General features: G+C 37.8%; 1 protein-coding gene and 1 non-coding gene across 3 annotated transcripts; both read right to left on the reverse strand.

The window, feature by feature from the left end:
* Positions 1-243: 243 nt before the first annotated feature.
* Positions 244-16445, reverse strand: VNN2 (vanin 2). 2 transcript variants are annotated; one of them, XM_017660263.3, is made up of 8 exons: positions 16295-16445; positions 13307-13535; positions 13054-13184; positions 9561-9753; positions 7048-7336; positions 5416-5789; positions 4328-4498; positions 244-1529 (listed from the first exon to the last, which is right to left on the reverse strand). In XM_017660263.3, exons 1-8 carry the CDS (start codon positions 16315-16317, stop codon positions 1338-1340), a joined length of 1602 nt encoding a protein of 533 aa, XP_017515752.3. In that variant the 5' UTR covers positions 16318-16445; the 3' UTR covers positions 244-1337. The 2 variants fall into 2 exon arrangements, with proteins under 2 accessions (XP_017515752.3, XP_017515753.3); XM_017660264.3 differs by lacking the exon at positions 16295-16445 and adding an exon at positions 14012-14162.
* Positions 16446-20359: 3914 nt separating this feature from the next.
* On the reverse strand, positions 20360-20466 carry LOC118967809 (U6 spliceosomal RNA). The gene has a single exon (XR_005055042.1). It is a non-coding gene; the product is annotated as a U6 spliceosomal RNA (small nuclear RNA).
* Between the last annotated feature and the right edge of the window lie 140 nt (positions 20467-20606).

Raw genomic sequence — 20606 nt, forward strand, 5'->3', positions numbered from 1 at the left:
TGCATGACTTCTGTTCTAGAAACTCCCTTTAGTGGTAAATATATCAAATATGATTGTCTTTATAACATGAAATATAAGGTGTTTCACAGAACAAAGGTAACTGTTTTCCATCTGTTTGTAGATACTACATTATTGAGTCAGTTGGACTTCGACCAAATAAATAGCAGATAAGTATTTCATTACTGATTAGTTTATCAACCTTGGGGAATTTAACTTCAAACAATATTTTTGAGAGACTTATAATTAGCAATCATTTAAAATGTTTTATTTGTCATTTGTAATATCAAAGATTAAAATTAAACACAAAATGTGACAACCTCCGTATCCCTTCTCTTAACAGTAACCACTTGATTATAAAAGTAGTTTTAATTTCCTACTGCATGTTAATAGAATATTCAGATTGAGTCCATTAAGAGTAGATATACTACAATACACAAAAAAGAAAACATAAATGCTTTAATTATGATTTTTTAATGTGAGAGCATTAGACAAAATAATTTGGATGTACAAAGTCTGAAAAAGATCTGAAAATTTAAAGTCATTTCTTTAATTTTAAGAATATCTGCATTAAGTGATCAGTAACAAATATACCACTATTTCAGGTAGCATGAGATCTATGTATTTTGAAAAAAGTAGACTACTCAATGTTGAAAACAGTGTCACTATTAACAGTCATGGTCTTTGTGTTATGGGATTTTTGCCTGTTAAATTTACCTTGAGGTGGTAGAGCTTAGGGTTATTAATGCTCTGGGCCAGGTAACATTTGATACAAACCTGGACTGCCCACCATTTCTTCTAGAGCATCTGAAAACAACTTTCAGTGTGCAGATAAAACTCACTCTTACCACCTGATTGGAAAGCAGATTTCCCTCCAAATCACTAGCATAGGAAACTAGATGGCTTCTAATTATCTTAAATGTCAAATAGAATTCAGTCATCAACCTCTCAATTCCCATCACTACTGCTCTCTTCAAAGGCTGTAGCTATGTTTACAGGAGCATCAAATCTCTTTACTCTGCTTACTCTGAGCACAAGTAGACAAAGTCACACAGCAAATAAAGCTAGAGCTGGGATTTGATTCTCATTTATCTGACCCAAATACCTGTGTTCTTTCTACTACACTACACTGCAACATTTCAGAGTAGCCCAAAAAAGGCCTCAAATATCCTTAATACTTAAAAGTTACCCTTTTAAGTATTAAGAGAAAAGAACAAATTTAGAAATCATTAGTCTACACTGCTAAGATAGCCTTTCAAAGTTTCTTAGTAAACCTGGGAACCTGATAAACACATTTAGCAAAATACGTGATGCACCAATGAATGTGATAAAGAGATGCTCTAGATAGTCACAATATACTGTAAAGCTAAGATCATTAATAAAGTGGATATTGACAGGTAAGTTGTTGCTGACTTGTTGGTTTTGCCTGAGATGGACAGCCTGTCTTTCTTGTACCATCTCCCAAAGAGTGACACTGTTAGGATAGGCTGGGATGTTCCATTCTTGTTTACCAAACGCCCATCTTTTAGTACCTAAAGAAAAAAGTGAGACAAGCATAGTCAGCTTGATTACAATATGTATTATCGGCAGAAGAATGATTTTAAAATTTCAGTAAATGTGTTGAAATCTCTACAGAAGTGATCCTCTAAGATAATGTGGAAATATTTGCTCCTGGAGAGTCCATAAGTCAAGGAAAATGGGGAAATCCTCAAGAAGATATTGCCAACATAAGTTATGTAAAAAACTTGTCATTTGCAATACTGTATCTCATCTTTCTAGAGGCAATATGTTTATGAAAGGACCAGCAAGGTCTTTAGAGAAAGAACTAAAAAAAGAAATCAAGAATTGATTATTGTTCATTTCGCTTTTTTTGAGGAAAGCAGGCTCCCTGACTCAGCATGATCTTTAGATAACCAGCCCTATGGAGAAGCACATTGCCTCAAGCTACCATAGCTTCATGAACATCTTGTCTGTGAATAGTCGGCCCCTTCTGTTGTAATTTTGTGCTCACAAAACAAACTTCTGGTCTATCACTGGAACTTGAGAGAACACAGCGATGGAGAGCTTTCTTGAGATGACATATGAGGTGAATCTATATTTAAAAAATGATAATTTGGTTGCCTCTTTTAACCATCTTGTGAAGTCAGTTGTGTCTGTTCCTTAGAATTGGTAAACTTCAAGGAAAGTCATGCCATGGAGAATCCATATTTGTGAAACTGCGACTAGCTCCCTGGCCTCCATGAAATGCTATACCAAAACCCTGCTTGCCACCAGCCCAATGCCTCTTTCATAATTTGGGGAGTAACACAATCTATATCTCTTTCTCTCTTTCTGCAAGTGAGCTGGAGTAGATTAGACATGATCCAATTGATAATCAGACTGTAAGTGCCTACTTTAAAGAATAGGTGCAATCGCTCCTTTCCCTCTTTCCTTCCATCCAAGAATAAGGGGCCAGGGCCCAGAGATAGGAAACAGCACAGGACCTGAGAATTGTTAAGAGTTGAGACCTACAAATACTACAGAGGTAAGGACTCAACCATTTACTCTTTTGTAACCTTCTCTAACTGTTCCCAACTGCCTGAAGGCACTTAAGATAAAAAAATTTAAAACAGAGAAAGGAGGTAGCTAAGTACTAATTTCTTTATGCTCTCAAGTCCTCATCAACTATCACCCTCCAACTTTATCCAAATATACAAATCTAATGTGATTCATAGTGACAGTGAAATGGCATTTCTGGCTCTGGAACTCTCACCTGGTCTGTAAAACACTAGCAGTTTTTTTGTCTTTCTCCTGTGAATGAGATGCATTTGTGAGAGAAATGCTCAGCAACTCTCTGGGATAATTCCTCAAGGAGATACATTTCTATGAGTAATGACATGGCAGGTGGGAATGTCAATATATTATGTGGAAAACTAGACTGTGTACTCAGTGTCAATGACAGGGCTCATAAGATACTGTGCACCAATAGTACCAGACCATATGCTTTCCAAAGCTCACATATATGAATCTTGCTCTCCCTTCTCTCACTTCCTTGAAATAATCCAAGATATTTTCAATTCATCTATGCTTCTCTGCACCAGTCGAACCACCTTTCGACTACTAGATTTCAGTTCCAGACTCCTCATTTCAGATCTGATCATGATTTTCTGTGGTTGGCATTTAAGCCAAGATTCCTGTTCTCTGGGTTTCCCAGACTTAAGGCTATATTGTATGTTAACTGTTTGTTTCACAGAATTAAACAATTTTTTATAAATATGACATATCCTTGCCTAAGGATATAGGTAGACACAGATATATGAAAATAAGCAATCTACAATTTGAAAGACCTCCTTGCTTAATGTCTTAGATGAAGTACATAAATCCTATTTTCTTTCATAGAAAACACACTGATTTTGCTCAAGTTACTGGAACCCTCCCACTCTTTGCCATAATTCAGAGAATACATTAAGATTCAGACTGCTGGAGTACACGTATGTGTGTGTGCATGTGCTGTGCACTAGCAGATATAAGCCAGCAGTGTATTAATTCTAATTTGTGACCAACTGAATTTGTGAATTGTTACAGACAGTATAATTTGTGAAATAAACATCTTATTATCTCCCTGTCTCCACAAGTGATAAAATGAAATTTAAAAATCTATAAAAAACATTCTTCAGTGAATGATGCCTCAACCCCACAGGCTCTAGGTATCTTACTGTGCTATTCAAATGAAGCATCATCATTTTAGAATTAGTTTCAGAAAACCACAAAAGTGGCCACAATTTCCCCTCCTTCATCTGTGCCTTTTTGCAGTGTGATTTTTATGACTCTTCCCTTGAGAAAGCTACCGCTGCCCTGAATCTACATTGGCCATGTGTCTTGCTTTTGGTTGAAGAGACATTCACAAACAGGGTACAAGCAGATACTTGAAAAGAATTTGCCCATTGCTTTTCCTCTTGGTGCTCTTGGACTCTTTCCACAAACGTGTGAATAACCCCAAGGCTGCTGAAGATGTGAGGCCACAGGGACAGTATGACCTAAGTCACCCCAGCCGTCCAAGACAAGGCAGTCAAAAACCAGCCAGTTCCAGCCAACCCACGGACTAGTGGCAGATGCATGGGTGAGCCCAGCCAAGGTCAACTACACCTGTTCCAGACTGGAAGAACAGCGTGGCTGTGTCCAGTTAACGTTGCCAACCTCAAAATAAGACTCAAGAAGTGGTTGTTGTTTAAAGGCACTTAGTTTGAGGAAATTTGCTACACAGCAAAAGTTAACTAATACAATTGCTGTATCCTGCTTTACTTAGCTTCAGAAAACAGATAAAGTGAAAATAATCTTAAAATCCTCCTACCTCAAATTTTCCAGGTGACAGATGAATGTCAGTAAGTAGCACTTCAGGAAAAACATAATTTGTTCCAAATGTGCCACTGAGGGAGAACATGTCAAATCTTGTCAAAGCAGTTTCCACTGGCTTTCCACAAGTTGTCCTATCAGTAGTTTGGCATTTCATCATTGTGCATACCTATGTGGGACAGGTGCGAATAAAATGCAAGGCTTTGTATCTGAGTTACTTGTATTTGAACTGTTGACCCAGTTTAAAGCCATCACACAGCACACATTTTCTCCATTTGATAAAGAGATTTAGATTATGTTTCTTAAAATCACCTGCTTTATTGGAAATGGCAAATGACCTGAGAACTGACCCCACTTCCTGGGTAACAAGTGGATCAAAAGAAAGAAGTCAGTTTAGAAAATTAGATTTAAGCCATTAGTGGCATGTCAGAGAATGGCATTTGGCCCAAGAGAGGGGAGGCCTTCGGCCAACAGTAGTACTAAAGCTAAAATAATGATTCAGATGTTGACCATGTCTTTTTTCATATTCTTTTCTTTAGAGAAGGCAGTGGGCATAGAGTATAAGAAAATATAAATGAATAGCCAACATTATGTAAAAAGTTAGTGTTTTAAATATTTATCATGGAAGGGAATAAAATGAACAGGACATAAGATTTTAAGAGAAGTTAAGATAAAAGTGGTATCCCTACTCATTGTTGGTTTTAAAAGTTAAAACAAGACTGTTTATGTTCAGATATGTCAGCAAAGTTACTTAAGGAGTCTTACTGGAGTTCACTAAAATATATAAACTAGTTGATTAGTCAAATTGAAAATCATAATGGTCAGGTTAATAATATCTTTTTAATATGCTCAAAGGAAGAAATCAGATTATGCTTAACTCCCATTGTTAATATAATACAATTAATCCCAAAGTGTATGTGTGTGTGTGTGTGTGTGTGTGTGTGTGTGCATGCATGCATGCATGCAATATTGGCAATGCATGGAGTTATGACAAGAAAAAGCACTTGGTTCCTTGGGGCAAATATGAAAATTTAACCCTAAATTTACTGACATTTAAACACTCCCTTTCACTTGAGCTGAGATTACCTGCCAGTACTCTTGCTGCCTTCGGCCGTGAAGTCCTGTAAAAGCGCCTAGAACATACACTTCATCCTTTTCCTTTCCTGCCATTCTGTAGCTTAAATGGCAGCAGAGATCTTCTTGACAGACTGTAAGGTTTCCTTCATTTTCAAAAAGTTCTGTGAAGTTGAACCTATCCTGGGAAACCAATCCCCCAAAAATGCTTTTCTGTACTGGGAATGGCTTGATAGTCCTGGCATAGACGCTCCAGTTCACAGCCGGTGGGTAGTCAGGAGAGGCTCGGGGATGCGAGTCCAGTTCTGAGAGGAGGAGCCTTCCTGTGCCGGATGCCATGTTATAGTAGAACTCTTTGGGAGAATGTGGTGCATAGATACCGCTGCCTGTGAACAGAAGATGAGTCTTCTTAAAACAAAAACAAAATCAACACTACCATTAGAATTGGGCATGTGATCATGTCACCACAGTAACCACAGTGAGACAGAACACAGGCTTGTAGCTACAATGGACACTAAGTACTCCTCTTATTCTCTGTTGGAGGTAATTAAAATAGATGTTCAAGGGTCTCAAAATGTCAATAAGCTTTGACTATAATAGGATAATTTATTAGCAGGATGGAAAATTAAACCAAATATAAGAATCTCTGTATTTGGGAGTTCCTGAAACGTAGGGAAAGGAGATGCTGAATTTTCTCCTGTTCCTCACTGTGGTGGTTTTCAAATCTGTCCAAACTTCCTTCAACATTCAACTTCCTCTCCAAGAGGTAGATCTAATTCCCTTCCCTTTGAGTGCTGGATGGACTCAGTGATTCACTTCTACTGAACAGAACACATGGCAGAAGTGATGCTGTGTGACGAGTCATAGACAGTGATGTAGTTTCTCCTCCCTCCCTGTCTTGCTTTTGCCCTCTCTCTTCTCACTTGCTCTGGATGAAGTCAGATGTCATGAGGAGACATCATACAACGCTCTGGAGAGGCCCAACTGGCAAGAAATGGAGGTGTCCTGCCAGTAGCCCCTGGAAAACTAAGGATCCTGTCGATAGCTGCGTGAGGCAGCAATCTTGGAAGCAGGCTTGCCAGTGAGTCAAGGCTACAGATGACTGCTAGCCCAGTTACCAGCTTGATGTATCCTGAAGAGACATGCCAAACCAGAACCACCCAGGTAAGCTGACCCTAAATTACTGATCAGCAGAAAATGTGAAACAATACATGTGTGTTATTTTAAGCCACTTTTACTATTTTCCCTTTTAGGATAATTTGTCACATAGCAACATGTCAATAACACATTCCTCTGTCCTTCACCAGTGTTAGAGCAAATCTTGTTCTGTGCTTTGTCACTTACTAACTGGCAGCCTTTGGCATGTTATTTGCATCCCCTGTGTCTCAGTTTTCTAATCTATAAAAGTGAGATGACAATCCTCATCTCATGAGTTGTGAGATAAATGAAATAATACACATAAAGGACCTAACACAAACACAGCTATAGGAATCAAGCCCTAGCCTTTCTTTTGTTGTGAAAGGATGACAAACATAGTGAGGAGTCGCAACATAGAAGCAAAAAATTATTACAAGTCCTATCTGAGGCATTAGTCTCTCTGCATTTAGAAGTATAATGTGCGAACCTCATTTGGTTGTGAATTACCTGTCATTTTTAGCTCAACATTATGTGTATCGGCTGCAAGAAGATTAACTCTCATTCCCACAGCCCAAGCTGAGTGGAATTCAATAGCTGTCAAAAAGGGCAAAACATTCATCCAAGCTGTGGGGAACAGGATGGTGTCCACCTGGAAATCTTCTATGAGGGTAATGGCAGGATCATGGAAGAGTATGTCAAAGCATGTGAAAATGCCAAACCTTCCAAATGTGGTGTTGAAAGTCACCAACTCTGGCTTTTTAGGGACATCAAACTGAGGCTCTGAGTAGAGGTGGTACTACGACAAATGGAGAGGATAAAATCAGAAAAGGTTTGTTTATTGCAGAGATGACTCATCAAAGCCCTCAGAATTTAGTAATAGACTTGGTTACGGTCAACAAGAGGAAATCTGTAGGAAGTGAATGAATCTGATGATTAGAAGTAAATTTCCAAGGCAAATGTGGACAAATACAGCCTCTCTCTCTTTCCCCCCATCCCTACACCCCTCCCCACCTGCTCTCTCTCTGTCTCTGTCTCTGTCTCTCTCTCTCTCTTTCCCCCTCCCTACTTGCCTCCACCCTCAATTGGGAGTCAAACACCTTCACATAAATTCCAAAGACTATGTTCCTTAGAGGATCAAGATGTAGGTTTGGAGGCCAGGAGTGGTTAAGTAACAGTCTATCCCTATGAAACAAGTTTAACAAAGCATTTCCCACCAACAAGGGCTTATTTTGGAAAGATAGGAGTGATGCAATATTGGGCACTTGCATCATGTAAGTGTAAAGTATAAAATATTTCATATGGATGGATGTTTTAAATGGATTATCTCTGGAGAAAGCTATTCAATCTCTATAAATTTGGAGAAAAAAATTTCAAAAGTTTCTTGAAAGCTGAGGAAGCTTTCTTTTTTATGTTTCTAGTATCAGGGATTCAAAGAAAAATAATATGCACTATTGTCCTTTGAATCCCTGATACCTAGAAACCAAAGATATGCACTAAGTGTCTGTTAATAGAAGAGGTGCTCCAGTGTCACATCCAAAGTAATTTCAGAGACTCTTCCCAGCTTTCAAAATTGCTATTGAAAATGAATGTGTTATTTAATTCTGCCTGATTCCTTCAGGTAAACTTGAAAAACTAACCTAGTCTAATACAATAATTGGGGCCATCTTAACAAAAGTCTTCAAAGTAGGGAATGCCAAGGGATGGGAATTAAAATTCCCCTCTACGTTTCTGCCTAAAAAATAAAAAAGAAATTGAACTTTTAGTAGTGTTTTAACAATGGATCAACAAAGGTACTCTTATTCAGTCCCTATGTGAGAGGTCAGAGGACACAATGGTCTCTGAGGTACCCTGAGGGGTGACTGAGAGCTCCTCAGCTTACACAGGACGACCACAGGTTCCTGGCTAGTGGGCCCACATTCAGTGCACTGCGCCATCCTGCAGTTTACCCGAGCCTGGTTCAGTGGATGGACCTACTATGCTACCAATTTAACTAAATCAGCACTTACAAAATGGGAGAATAGCTAGCGATGATGCTTGCAAACAAAGTGCATTTAAAAATGATACTAATAATTCAAACAGTCTTGAAGACAAGAAAATGGAAGACCTGATATTTCTATTTCCAATTTTAAACACATTTTTGAGAACATGAAAGTTTAATTATATCTGAAGAGAAGTTTCCCCAAAGAGGCTTTGTGTCAAAACCCACAAGCTTATGAAGAAAATTTTTGAAAGTTATGTATCTTATTTATGAACACAAAAATAAATATAGATATATTGAGGATTCATGTTAAAAATTTTTTCTGACAGAGGATTATAATCTAAAACATTTGATACTATTACTCCTCTTGACTAACATTTCTATTTTAACTGGGAGTTGCAGGAAATAATTTTTCTACACAAAAGATTCTGAAGTGGCAATTTAAGATGCTTAGAAAAAATATGGGAGGAAAAGAGGAAAATTCACACTGACATCATAGCTCCATTTAAAAGGCCAGGCTCTCTCCCTGACCAGTTTAATATAAAATTATGGCTTATGGTTATTTTACTGTTTCAGTTCAGAGTTTAAAGTAAAAATGCTATGATTTGACCGTAAATCTATAAAAGGCTAAATTAGGTGATGTAGAAAATAGAGTGATCATTTTTGTGATCTGATAGGAAACAGAAATTAACTTCCTTGAAACTGATTTATACAATTTGGAAACATCTTTGTATCATTTCAATATTAAATGGTATCCAGGTTACAGTCACTCTAGTCTATTTTGTGTCAATATTAAAGTTACTTGTTTTATATATAGAAACATTTTCTCAATCCTGGACTATGACAACACTTTTCTAAAAGGTCTTTGCCTACATTTTTTTCCAGATTAGTTTTTTACTGAAATGTCATTTTCTATACTGCTCACTTGAAAAAAAAATTTTTCTGGTAACATATATGAAGTAGGGAATGGAGCTCATACCCCTAAATGCAGGATTCACTGCCCCCAAAGCAGGCTCCATTTCACATATTCAGCCCCTCTTACCTTATGGTATCGTGCCACCAGCTTCCCCTCTTTATCATATACCACATTAGTATTGTATTGATAATAGCCATCAGGAGGACAGTTGGAGTCAGAGGAATTACACGGCTTTTTGTCCCCAATATTTGCCAAAACATAGATAGAGCTGTTCTTGGCCAGGCAGCTGAGTCTTGTTTGTACTGGTGTGTGACCAAATCTGAATCAAATTTTAATGAGGACATTTCAATAAATCAGACAGAGAAACATAAATATTGTATGATATCACTGATATGTGGAATCTAAAAAAAGTCATACTCATAGAAACAGAGTAGAATAGTGCCTACAAGAAGCTGGGGAGTAGGGAAGTTGGGGAAATGTTATTTCAGGGTTCAAACTTGCAACTAGTAGATAAATCAGTCCTGGAGAGCTAATGTACAGTGTAGTGATTATAGTCAACAGTACTATATTATACACTTCAATATTGCTAAAAGACTACACCTTAACTGTTCTCACTACAAAAAAGAAATGATAATTATGTGACATGATAGAGGTGTTAGCTAATGCTATGGTGGTATTATATTGCAATATATGAATATATCACATCAACACGGTGTACACCTAAACTTACTCAATGTCGGTCAATGTCAATTATATCTTTTTTAAAAAGAGAGTTCAACTTCAAAAACTTCTAGTTACTTCATACAGAAATAATAACAGTAAGAGTCAAAGTGTAGTGGAAGTCAATATAAAAACTATCCATGAAAAATCATATTTTAAAAGCCACAAATTTTACTTGAACTTGATTAATTTTTCCACATCATATCTATTTTTCTGGCAACTCATTATTCATTTTCCCCTGCAGCACTGGTTGTCTCCTCTCTATTGAATCATTCCATCAGCATGCAAAAATGCTCTAGTACCTCCTATCTTTTAAAAAATAAGATACTCTCTTAAACCCACATGCCCTTCTAAATATAATCCATTTCTCAGCTCCCTCTTAATAGCAAACCTCCTAGAAAGAGCTGTCCATCTTGCTGTCTCCAGCCTTTCCTCTCCCATTCTCTTTTGAAGCGCTCAAATCAGTTTTCATTTCTATCATCCCAGCAGACAAACTCTTACTAACACCGTTGGTGATCTCCCCATCTTACTGGATCTCACACTACTTACATACAGCAGCTGACACAGTTAATTACACTTTCTTCCTGGAAACATTTCCCCTTGCTTATTGGGCCACTCTCTCTTTCTCCTACTCACTGGCAGCTCTTTTCATTCTCCTTTGCTGGACCCTCACCTCTCCTGAATCTAAACATTGGAATTTTCTAGATCTCTTCTCTTTTTCTAACTCTGTCCATAGTGGACCCATCATATTGTTAAAAGCCTTCTGTATTCTGACTCCTGACTTTCCATCTCTAACCCTGACCTTGTTCTTTCATACCAGCCTTGCATATGTAACTGCCTCATTGACACCTCCACCTGGATGCTTAAACTATGATACTCAAAATTGACACCCTAATTTCCATCCCAGACTTTCTATTCCTCCAGTGCTCCCTATATCTATAAATGGCAATTCCCTGTTGCCAGTTGCTCAGACTAAAAACTTGGGAGGCACTCTTGATGCTTGTCTTTCTCTCATATCCCCACACTCTGGCAATAAATCCTGTCACCTTCATATCTAAAACATGTCCATAAACAGACCATTTCTTTTCATCTCCACCACTTTCATCCTAGTTCCAGTCCCAGCAGCCCTAAGCAGGATGACTACACTAGCTTCCTAAGTGGTCTGCCCGCTTGGCCACTGCCCTCCTAGTTTTTTCCTAATACAGAGCCAGATGGCCGATTTGAAACATGAATCAGATAGGTCACTCTGTGGCTCAAAACCCTCCATGCCTCCCCATCGCACCCAGAGGAAAAAACAAAATTCTTATATAGATTTCAAGACCCTACATGATCTATTTCACCCCACAACATGGCACTTTCTGATCTCACCTCATAATCTCTCTCCCTTGCCAGTGCACTGATGTCATACTCACTCAAAGCCCTCTAATCAATCCAAATAAAAGAATAACTACAATAGGTCCTATACTTCATCTCACCCAAGCACCCCATTATTCTGATTTCCATACAACATTCTGTACAGTAGGTTAGTTTGTTTACAATTTTCCCCCACTAAATATTCATAAGCTACAGGAAGGGCAGAGATTTCCTTATGTGCTGTATCCCCTATTCCTAGAATAGCATCTCACATAGTAAGTGCTCAACACATAATGGCTGAATGAATTAATTAAATGTGATTATTGGGTGATGATGCAAGTTATGTCATGCAACTTATGTCAAAATGTTGCAGTTCCTTTTACTGTAAGGTTATGAAAGAGGTATTTACTAACGATATGGACAAACCTGTCCGCCAACATTGTCTAGCTTCCAAAGCTTGTGTGATCTTTGATTCGCCCATAAATTTGCAACATACGTTGTTTATAACAAGAAATCCAGAATTCAGTGGCTGCTGTGAGAAAAACAGAAGCTTTCCCAGTTCTCAAAAATTCTCTGCAGAAAGACTGTCCAGCTATTAGCCTCTCTACTTGCACAAAAGAAAATTTCTCACTGTAAAGAGCATCAGCACAGAACAGGAAGGACGGAAAGATTACACTGTCGTGTAGCCCAACACTCTCCTCTCGGTGTAGTTAATCACTTTAGAGCTAAGAATACCCATTTCCTGATAAACCTTATCTAAGTGTCAGAATAAGCCAGGAATGGCTAAAAAAAATGTAGTATCCATAATCCTTCAGCAAAAACATGGCATAGAACATTTCAGAAACTTAATTTGTGGTGAAAGAGAGAGAAGGTGTGAGGGTAAGAGAGAGAGAGGATTCGAGAGGTGAAGCAGCCCACGCAGAGAAGTGGGCAATCTGGACCTCATTAACTTTGTGTCAGTCACTTCCTCTTAGATAATAGGATTCATATATTAAATATACATAAAAATGTTTAATATAATTTATGTTAGAAAGTTTCTAGATTGCTTTTTTCCTAGGAAAATTAGCTTTATGAGCCTAGGAAAGTACAAAGTTTCAAAGCATAAGGTCTTATGATTCACTGAAAAGTACCTAGTGAGGTCTTTCTGCCTGGGAAGCAGATTCTAGGCCAGAGAGACTCCAGGAAATTGAAATATGGTACCTTCAACAGAAACTAGGGAATATCTTCCAAACACAAGCACTATCCTCTTCAGAAATTAATTTATTCAGGAGGCCCTCTTGTATTCAGGAGGCCCTCTTCCTCTTAGCTTCTGATCCTAGTTATACATATCCTGCTTTCTCCAAATTTAATTAAGGCATTCAATTATAAATGACTGTGAAATGGTATCTAAGTGCAATGTTTAAATCTAACAGACACAAAGATGATTTATAACAATAATGCACACCACATACATGATAATTCAGGACCTATCATTTCACTACGGTGAATATGCACATTTTAAAGAATTGCAGCACTTTTGCAGAAACAACTAGGATACTGCAAATACCTGCGGGGTTGTTGACATGGAATCCAGTTCACCTGAGGATCTGGGATATCCTCCAGGTAAGGGAAAATTGTTTTCCTGGTAAACGTCCATCCATAAAGTGCATCTTCTGGAGTCACAATGATTTGGGCACCCTGTTCAGAACAAAGTCAAATCAAAATCATTCCTCCATGTGTAACACAGGCAATCCAACACTTCAATCTCCCACCAGTTCTCACATCTCTCCCATAAATTATGAATAGCAGAATAAAAATACCTGTGCAGCTGCCTGCTTAATCGCTTTCTCCAAAATATCTATATTCTTGTTCATAAGGAGCAAGGCATTTTCCTGAGAAACGGGTTTTCCTGTTGCATCTGGCAAAATAACAGCATGTTCATATACTGCAGCTATGAAAGTACCCAGAGCACCGACATGCAGGTTAATTAGGGCAAAAACTGCCACAGAGGTTCGAAAAGACGTGATCATGGTAGCAGTCTGATGATTTCTGAAAGTGAAAGTAACATTCTGTAGTATATATAGAGGTGTAAACATTTGTGTAATCCTTAACTGCCAGTTAATAGGTTCTTATAATCTTATGAACGTTATTCCTGACTAGTACTGAGGAAAAAACTATTGCAGTTCAATGAATACAATAAAGACATATTACAAAGATTACACAACAGGTATTATTGATAAGATCTGATGCTCACTTTAAAAAAATTCAAATATGGTACAATTGTATCCTTTTATTACTAGGAAGAAAAGTAACTTAATTAACTCTCATGTGAAAATCATAATACAACATACACGACGTTTATTAAATTACAAAAGCTAGGCAACAATTTTTTTCTCTTCTGCCGAATGACTTCCCTCATGTTTATTTTTAGGAGAGGAAAAAGATTTGCAAGTGTTTACTACTGGAAAAATGCACTATCGAACAATATCAGGAATGAAATCCACCCAAATGACCCTCTGACTTACCCATGAACGACTAAGACCACCCATGCACGTCATGTCCTTAGTGCCAAAGCACCGATCCTCTAGGTGCAGCTCCCTGGCGTTGGGCCAGATAAGAAATCAAGGCCGCTGCTTACAGGGCCCTCAGGGTACTAAGCTTCCTCTCTCCCTCCCTATTCTCTCCTTCCTTCCTTTGGAACTAGAAGGGGAAGTGTCTCAGGCTGATAATCATAAAGATCATCTCTGCTATAACCCAGATAACATATAACTTTCATTTTTGTTACAGGCAAAAGTTGTATTATATAAATGAGCTTTAAGAATACACATACATTATGTAACCTTTGATGCCTTCCCAGGATATCCATGTTCTCCCTTCCTTGGTCCCAATCCTACCAGGCAAGAATTTAGTTTTTGTTTTTTTAATCAGGGCCTCTTGGTAAAAGTCATTCAAATACTTTTAGACAGAATAGTAGAGGAGCAATAAATAAAATTCTTCTATGCTTTACCCTCATACTGAGATAAAATTCTTAATAAAGCAGAGGTCTAAGATCTATAAACAAGGTCTGCTCATATTTTCTGCTTTGAATAGAATTCGCTATTAAAGAAATAACTTCTTACTCCTATAGGATAGAAAACTGAAAATAATTTCTAGAAAAATGGTCAAGCTCTTTAGTGGAAAATGTGAAAGGATAGATATTTTAAATAAAATTTTAGCATATTGTATATAGATTGTTAGTATGTGATTACACTATGTAGTTTGTATATAATTATTATATCAGCATAGGTCATTGGTATGTAACCTATTTCTATATAGTAGATTAGGAGTGCATTTAGAGTTTAGTGAGCATGTAACCCAAATGCCTCCAATTTATAGGACATGAATCTGAGGCACAGAGAAGTAGAATGACTTAGAGCAGGGTGTAACTTCTCACTCCTGATTCTAGAATCTTCCCTCTATGCCCAATACACTATGCATGTGTCTATGCTCTGGTTTAATGTCTGTGTCCAAGTGTCTGAACATTCTAGTCTTTTAAGGAACCCAATTCAAAATAACCATCTTAAGAATACTACAGGTGAAGCTGCCAATTTTTCAATGCAGTCCGATGCAATTGATGACTAGTGAAGACTCTTAAGCCCTTCCATCTCTCTAAGAATTATTTCAATCATGATCTACTTTCATGTTACTTAATCTCACCAATTAATAATATTTCATTATTTCTTTTGCTTGAAAGTAGTTGGGTAGGTTGGTGAAGATGAGCTAACAGTCTTTTCTGTTTGAGAAGAGTATCTGTCTGTCATATCTTAATGTCTCCAAATTTCTGAATGGTTTTTCTCTCTTTGTGTCTACAAAAGAGAGAAATGGTGTGAATTAGAGCTTTTTTGGTTGTAGGGGTAAAGAAGAAATGGCTTCTGACATGAAGTCAAGCTGACCATGTCAAGGTCCCTTTTTCTCCTTTGCTGCATTTCAAAATTGGCTTATAAAACTTGAGAATCTGAGTAACAAAGGTAATAGCATGGAAGAGTCAGAAATCAGTAAATGAGTAACAATTTAAATATAGAAGAATCCTTGAGATATAAAGAAAAAGTGAATGATCTTTACAGATATCAACCATAGAAGCAGTAGATATTGTTTTAAATCTTCAGAAATAAAGGACCAAATTCAGGACATAGAACTCTCAGAGCTTACATTTTTGTGTTCATAAAGGTGATTAAGTAACATTTACTTCTTTAGTTTGACCCAGCTATAAAATAATGTTACATTGTCACAGAGAGATTGATTAATTATAATTCACTAATAGAGCCTCATTCCTTATTTGTGATTAATAGACTTAATTACAAGGGTAAAAAGCTATAATCAATTCAAAATTATTTGGTTAGAGTCATTAGGAAAAACAGTCATTAACTCAAACATTTGTTGCTAGTTGTAAATCTGATCATCTCTTAGAATAACATTCAATTGAGCTCTGTTCTACATCTTTAATACGAAGAGTAGAAGTGTTGTTTTTGCTTTGTACTGTACTTTCTTGAATTTTTCCCACCTAAAAGTTCAGGTAATCATACCTTCTCTATTGCCTTCGCAAGGTTATTTTGAGAGTCAAACACACACACCAAGTCCTCTGTAAGATTATGATGTATGATAATAACTACAAAAAGGGATGATAATTACTTAGTAAAACAAAGATCCTGACTACTTAGTACTATTTAATTGTTAGGCCCACACAACTATTATTGTTCAGTTAAACTAATCTAGTCTATTTGGGGTGCTGTCCTGGGGAACTGCTGGAGACAGGATGTGGGACAGGATACCTGGACACCAACTCCTGGATCATGCCAAGCTGGGCAGGGGAGATGCATGCACATCCATGGGGTCGTGGAGGCACAGTCAAGGCACAAAAGAACTCAACCACAGGAAGACAAGGAGCAGCTCTGGGCTCTGACACAGGCTGTAGGACTTACTGGTCTGGTCTCTTTCCCAGATATGAAACAACAAGTGGTTGAGAAATTAAGTGTTGGAAATAGCATGTAAAACATTGACAGCATTTCCTCACAGGCAGTAAGGATGACACATCAAAATAAGAAGTAGGAAAAACAGAATAACCTTCTTTTAAAACCATTTTCTCTTGGTACCAAGGGAAGGATGATGCTGTATCCCAAAAAAGTACTTAATGGTAAAGAGCAGTGTTTCTCTCTTGTCCTTGTTGGAGTCTGGCTTGTCTTCAGCACGTCAGTTCCAATCAGCCTGTGTGAAAGGAAATGTCTGCCTGAGCAGAACCAGCCTGAAGTTCAACCATCTTTTGCAACCAGATCCTACCCAGTAAATCGCTCCTCCAGTTCTGAACTTGGGTGGGTGTTCAACTCTTCAGACAGTTAATGCACCTGAAACCAAGACAGAATCTGAGAGACTAATGACACCTCATAGCTCGTGGCTCCCTGAATGCCCTACTGAATGGAAAGAGTTGTTCTACAGGATGTTGTCAATAGCCAACAGTTTTTGACCCACAGCAACAGCATTTCACATGGTTCCATCTATCCTTCTGCTCTCTGCTCTCAGAAGTTTAGGCTATGGGATGCTGAGCTGTAGAAACACCTTTGAACTGCTAGCAACCTCGCATACTGAAGGCCTCCACTTCCTCAAAAGGAAAATAGTAACAGGCTCTCTGGTTGATGGTTTTGTTTGTAGATTAACTAGTTCCCATTGAACTCTGCCAAAAGTTCATTGTATTCACCAACAGGAACTTTTCAAACTTCTCTCGGGTGGTGCTTTAGATTGAATGTTTGTGTTCCCTTAGAATTCATAGGTTGAATCCTAATCCCCATGACTAATATGACGGTATTAGGCATGGAGGCTTTGGGAGGTCATTAGTTTGTGAGGGTAGAGCCTTCATAAATGGGATTTATGCCCTTATAAAAGAGACTCAGGAAGCTACCTTGCCCTTCCACCAAGTGAAGATTCAGAGAGAAGGTGGCAGTCTGCAGCCAGGAAGTGGATCCTCCCCAGACCCCAATATGTCAGCTCCTTGTTCTTGGACTTACCTGCCTCCAGGTAATTGAGAAATTAAGTGTTGGAAATAGCATGTAAAACATTGACAGCATTTCCTCACAGGCAGTAAAGATGACACATCAAAATAAGAAGTAAGAAAAACAGAATAACCTTCTTTTAAAACCTTATTTTAAAGAAATGATTTTCTGTAGTTTATAAGCCACCCAGTCTATGGCATTCTGTTACAGCAGCCTGAACAAAGGCAGCCTGGAGTCAAGGTTTTGGTAAGTCATGATGACAGCCACAATGGAAACAAATCCTAAAGAGCTGGATAAAGCCACTTAACGTATGTATGTGGGCAGTTGTAGAAATATGCATTTGAAAGGGTATGGTACAAAAATAAAACTAAAACCCTAGGAACTTTGTAGCTGTGTGACTCAGAGCAAGTTGTCTTCTCTTAGTGCCACAGTCCCTCATCTGCAAATTGGTGATGATATGTGAATAGTTTTTGCTGTGACAATTACTGGCTCATGCCCATAAGATGGAGGCTCTTTCATGAGGGCAATGACCAGTGCAGCTTTAATCCAGGTGTTTAACTCTCGCTGGTCAGCTGCCCACCTGTTCTTGGCTAGGAACTTCTTAAAAGAATATCAACAAATCCACATTCTCAATTTTCTCATTGTTCTTTTGCTCCATGAAATCTTTCATGTTTCCTCTTCTGTGTCGACTTGACCTGAATGGCTTCTGCTGTAACTGAAGTTCATTTCTACTAATTAATCTTGATGGCTTCACTTGCAGCAGTACTAGAATTCTCCCTCTGATCAGTAGCTCTCACCCCTTATTTCTTGCATTATCCTACTGTTTTAAACCTCACACACATACAAAAAACTTACCCAGACACTGGCCCACTCAGACATTGCTGTTGGGAATGTAAAACGGTATACAGACACTTTCTTAAAAAAACTAATCATGACTCTGCTCCCTCTTGCAAGGCAGCACTACATAGGAAGGCAGGGCCGCGTCGTAGCGCCTCCTACATCTGTGTAGGAGTGTCTGTGTTGAATTTACAGACCTCAGTGCAGGAAGATATTTTTTATGAGATGATTCTTCAGTTTCTTTTTATGCTCCACCATTCACCAAAGTGACTATGTTATGCAAAGACAGAGAAGAAAAGCTGAAGTCTTGGATTGGATCTGCTCTGAGCACCTAGAATCTGAGTCTTATGCCATAGCTCTACCACAGGGAATTTGCTTATATGGAATATCAATTAATGTGCAGTATCTACTTGAGAGTTCTCATTCTTCTGAATCAACCAACTGAAGTCTTGAGAGCCGCATTAAGAAAAATTCACCAGCAAAAGAAATGAAGCTGTGGATAATCTTCCTTCCCTGGGCAGCTTTTTCCAATTGACAATGCGGCTTTGCCTCAAGAATATTTTTTCTTTCAGAAAATTTGCAGTGGCATATGTATGATTCAGCATCGCAGCTTCCTTACTATGAGGCGACAGAGCTACTTCCTAAAGCACATCCCTGTCCTCACACTATTTACATTCCAGATCTAGTGGCTGGGCCCTGTTCTTGGGAACTGACTCACCAGCATCAAGTGGTCTGATCTTTAGCAGATAAGTAAACAAAAGAGACAAAGGCACACCCAGCAGTAGTGATAGAACAGAAAACAGCAGAGGAAATGAATGGAGCCCTAAATTCACAAAGTGTGCGAGGAAAGGTATTATGTTCAAATGAAATGAAATGTTTTTCTATGCTGGTTTTAATTCTTTTAAAAGAAAAAAATCCGTATCTGACTTTATTCAGCAACTGATTTTACAGCTGTCATTTCTGAAATATGTAATAATGTGACAACTAATTTGGTATTCAAATTTGTCTTGAATGACAAAAACTTTAGAATAGTAATAATGTACGTTTTATATTTGTCATGCTATTGTTGACCCATTGTCAACAAGAAATACACTTTTGAGTTGTTTTCAGTACTGATAATGGAATTGCACTAAATTACAAATCAATTTATTGCTGAACACCATGCTTTCTTAAATTTTTACCTATAAGCCTCAACTATAAATAGGCTGGGCTTTAGAAGTGGAGCTGTGTATTTTCTCTACTGCAAATATTTAAGAGTCGCAAGTTGTTCCTAATGAAGGCTAAATAAGCAGGCCTCAGTTTCCTTCACTACCTTAAACAACATTTCATTTTTTCGGTCTAAATAGGTTGCTTCTGAGCCTTATTCTCCTATGGGTTTATTTCATAAATTGAGGATGTATGGCAGTGATACCAAAAGGAAGATAACTATCATAGGACTAGTCTTTGAATAATTTCCTTTGGATGTGATTTATATAGAGGTATCTGCCTCTTGGTTTCTCATTTGTTAATTGTCTTTAATAACAATTAGTTGGCTATGTCAGTTATTTATTATCCACCTCTTTTGCCAACTAGGTTTGAGAGGGTACATTTACCATAGTTAAACCTTGATAACTTAATACAAAAGTAAATGGAATATTTTATAATGTATGATATTTAATATTTTCTGTCCAAATCAAATTTCCTATGTAAAATAAATGGGTTATTTGGGGGAAAACAAATCATGTGACTACCAGGTAGTCCAGCAGTTGTATGTTATACATGTATGAACCCATACATGAATGTTCCCAGCAGCTTTGTTATAACCATAAACTGGAAACAAACCAGATGTCTTTAAATGGACGAATAAACAAGCTATATATCCCATCGGATACTACTCAGCAATATTCAGAAACGAATTACTGACATAAGCGACAATGTAGATAGATCTAAAGAGCATTATATCGAATAAAAAAATCTCAGAAGGTAATGTACTATATTATTCCATTTATTTTATTTTATTTTATTATTATTATTTTTTAAAATATCGAACGCTTCACGAATTTGCGTGTCATCCTTGCGCAGGGGCCATGCTGATCTTCTCTGTATAGTTCCAATTTTAGTATATGTGCTGCCAAAGCGAGCACTATATTATTCCATTTATATAACATTCTTGAAATGACAGAATTATAGAAATGGAAAACAGAGTAGTGCTTGTCAGAAATTAGGAGGGAGTCAGGGTGAGAGTGAAGTGGGTATGGCTGTAACAGGGCAACCTGAAGAATGG

Source organism: Manis javanica, chromosome 13 (assembly GCF_040802235.1).
Source record: "Manis javanica isolate MJ-LG chromosome 13, MJ_LKY, whole genome shotgun sequence".
Lineage (NCBI taxonomy): Eukaryota > Metazoa > Chordata > Mammalia > Pholidota > Manidae > Manis > Manis javanica.

Excerpts from the sequence above, each read along its gene's own strand:
- VNN2 (XM_017660263.3), bottom strand. The coding sequence starts at position 16,317 with ATGATCCAGGAGTTGGTGTCCAG. Across the intron at positions 4,499-5,415 it reads GGCAGCAAGAGTACTGGCAG|GTATGCACAATGATGAAATG; the intron begins GTAATCTCAGCT and ends TGTCCCACATAG. Across the intron at positions 1,530-4,327 it reads TGTCACCTGGAAAATTTGAG|GTACTAAAAGATGGGCGTTT; the intron begins GTAGGAGGATTT and ends TTTTTTCTTTAG.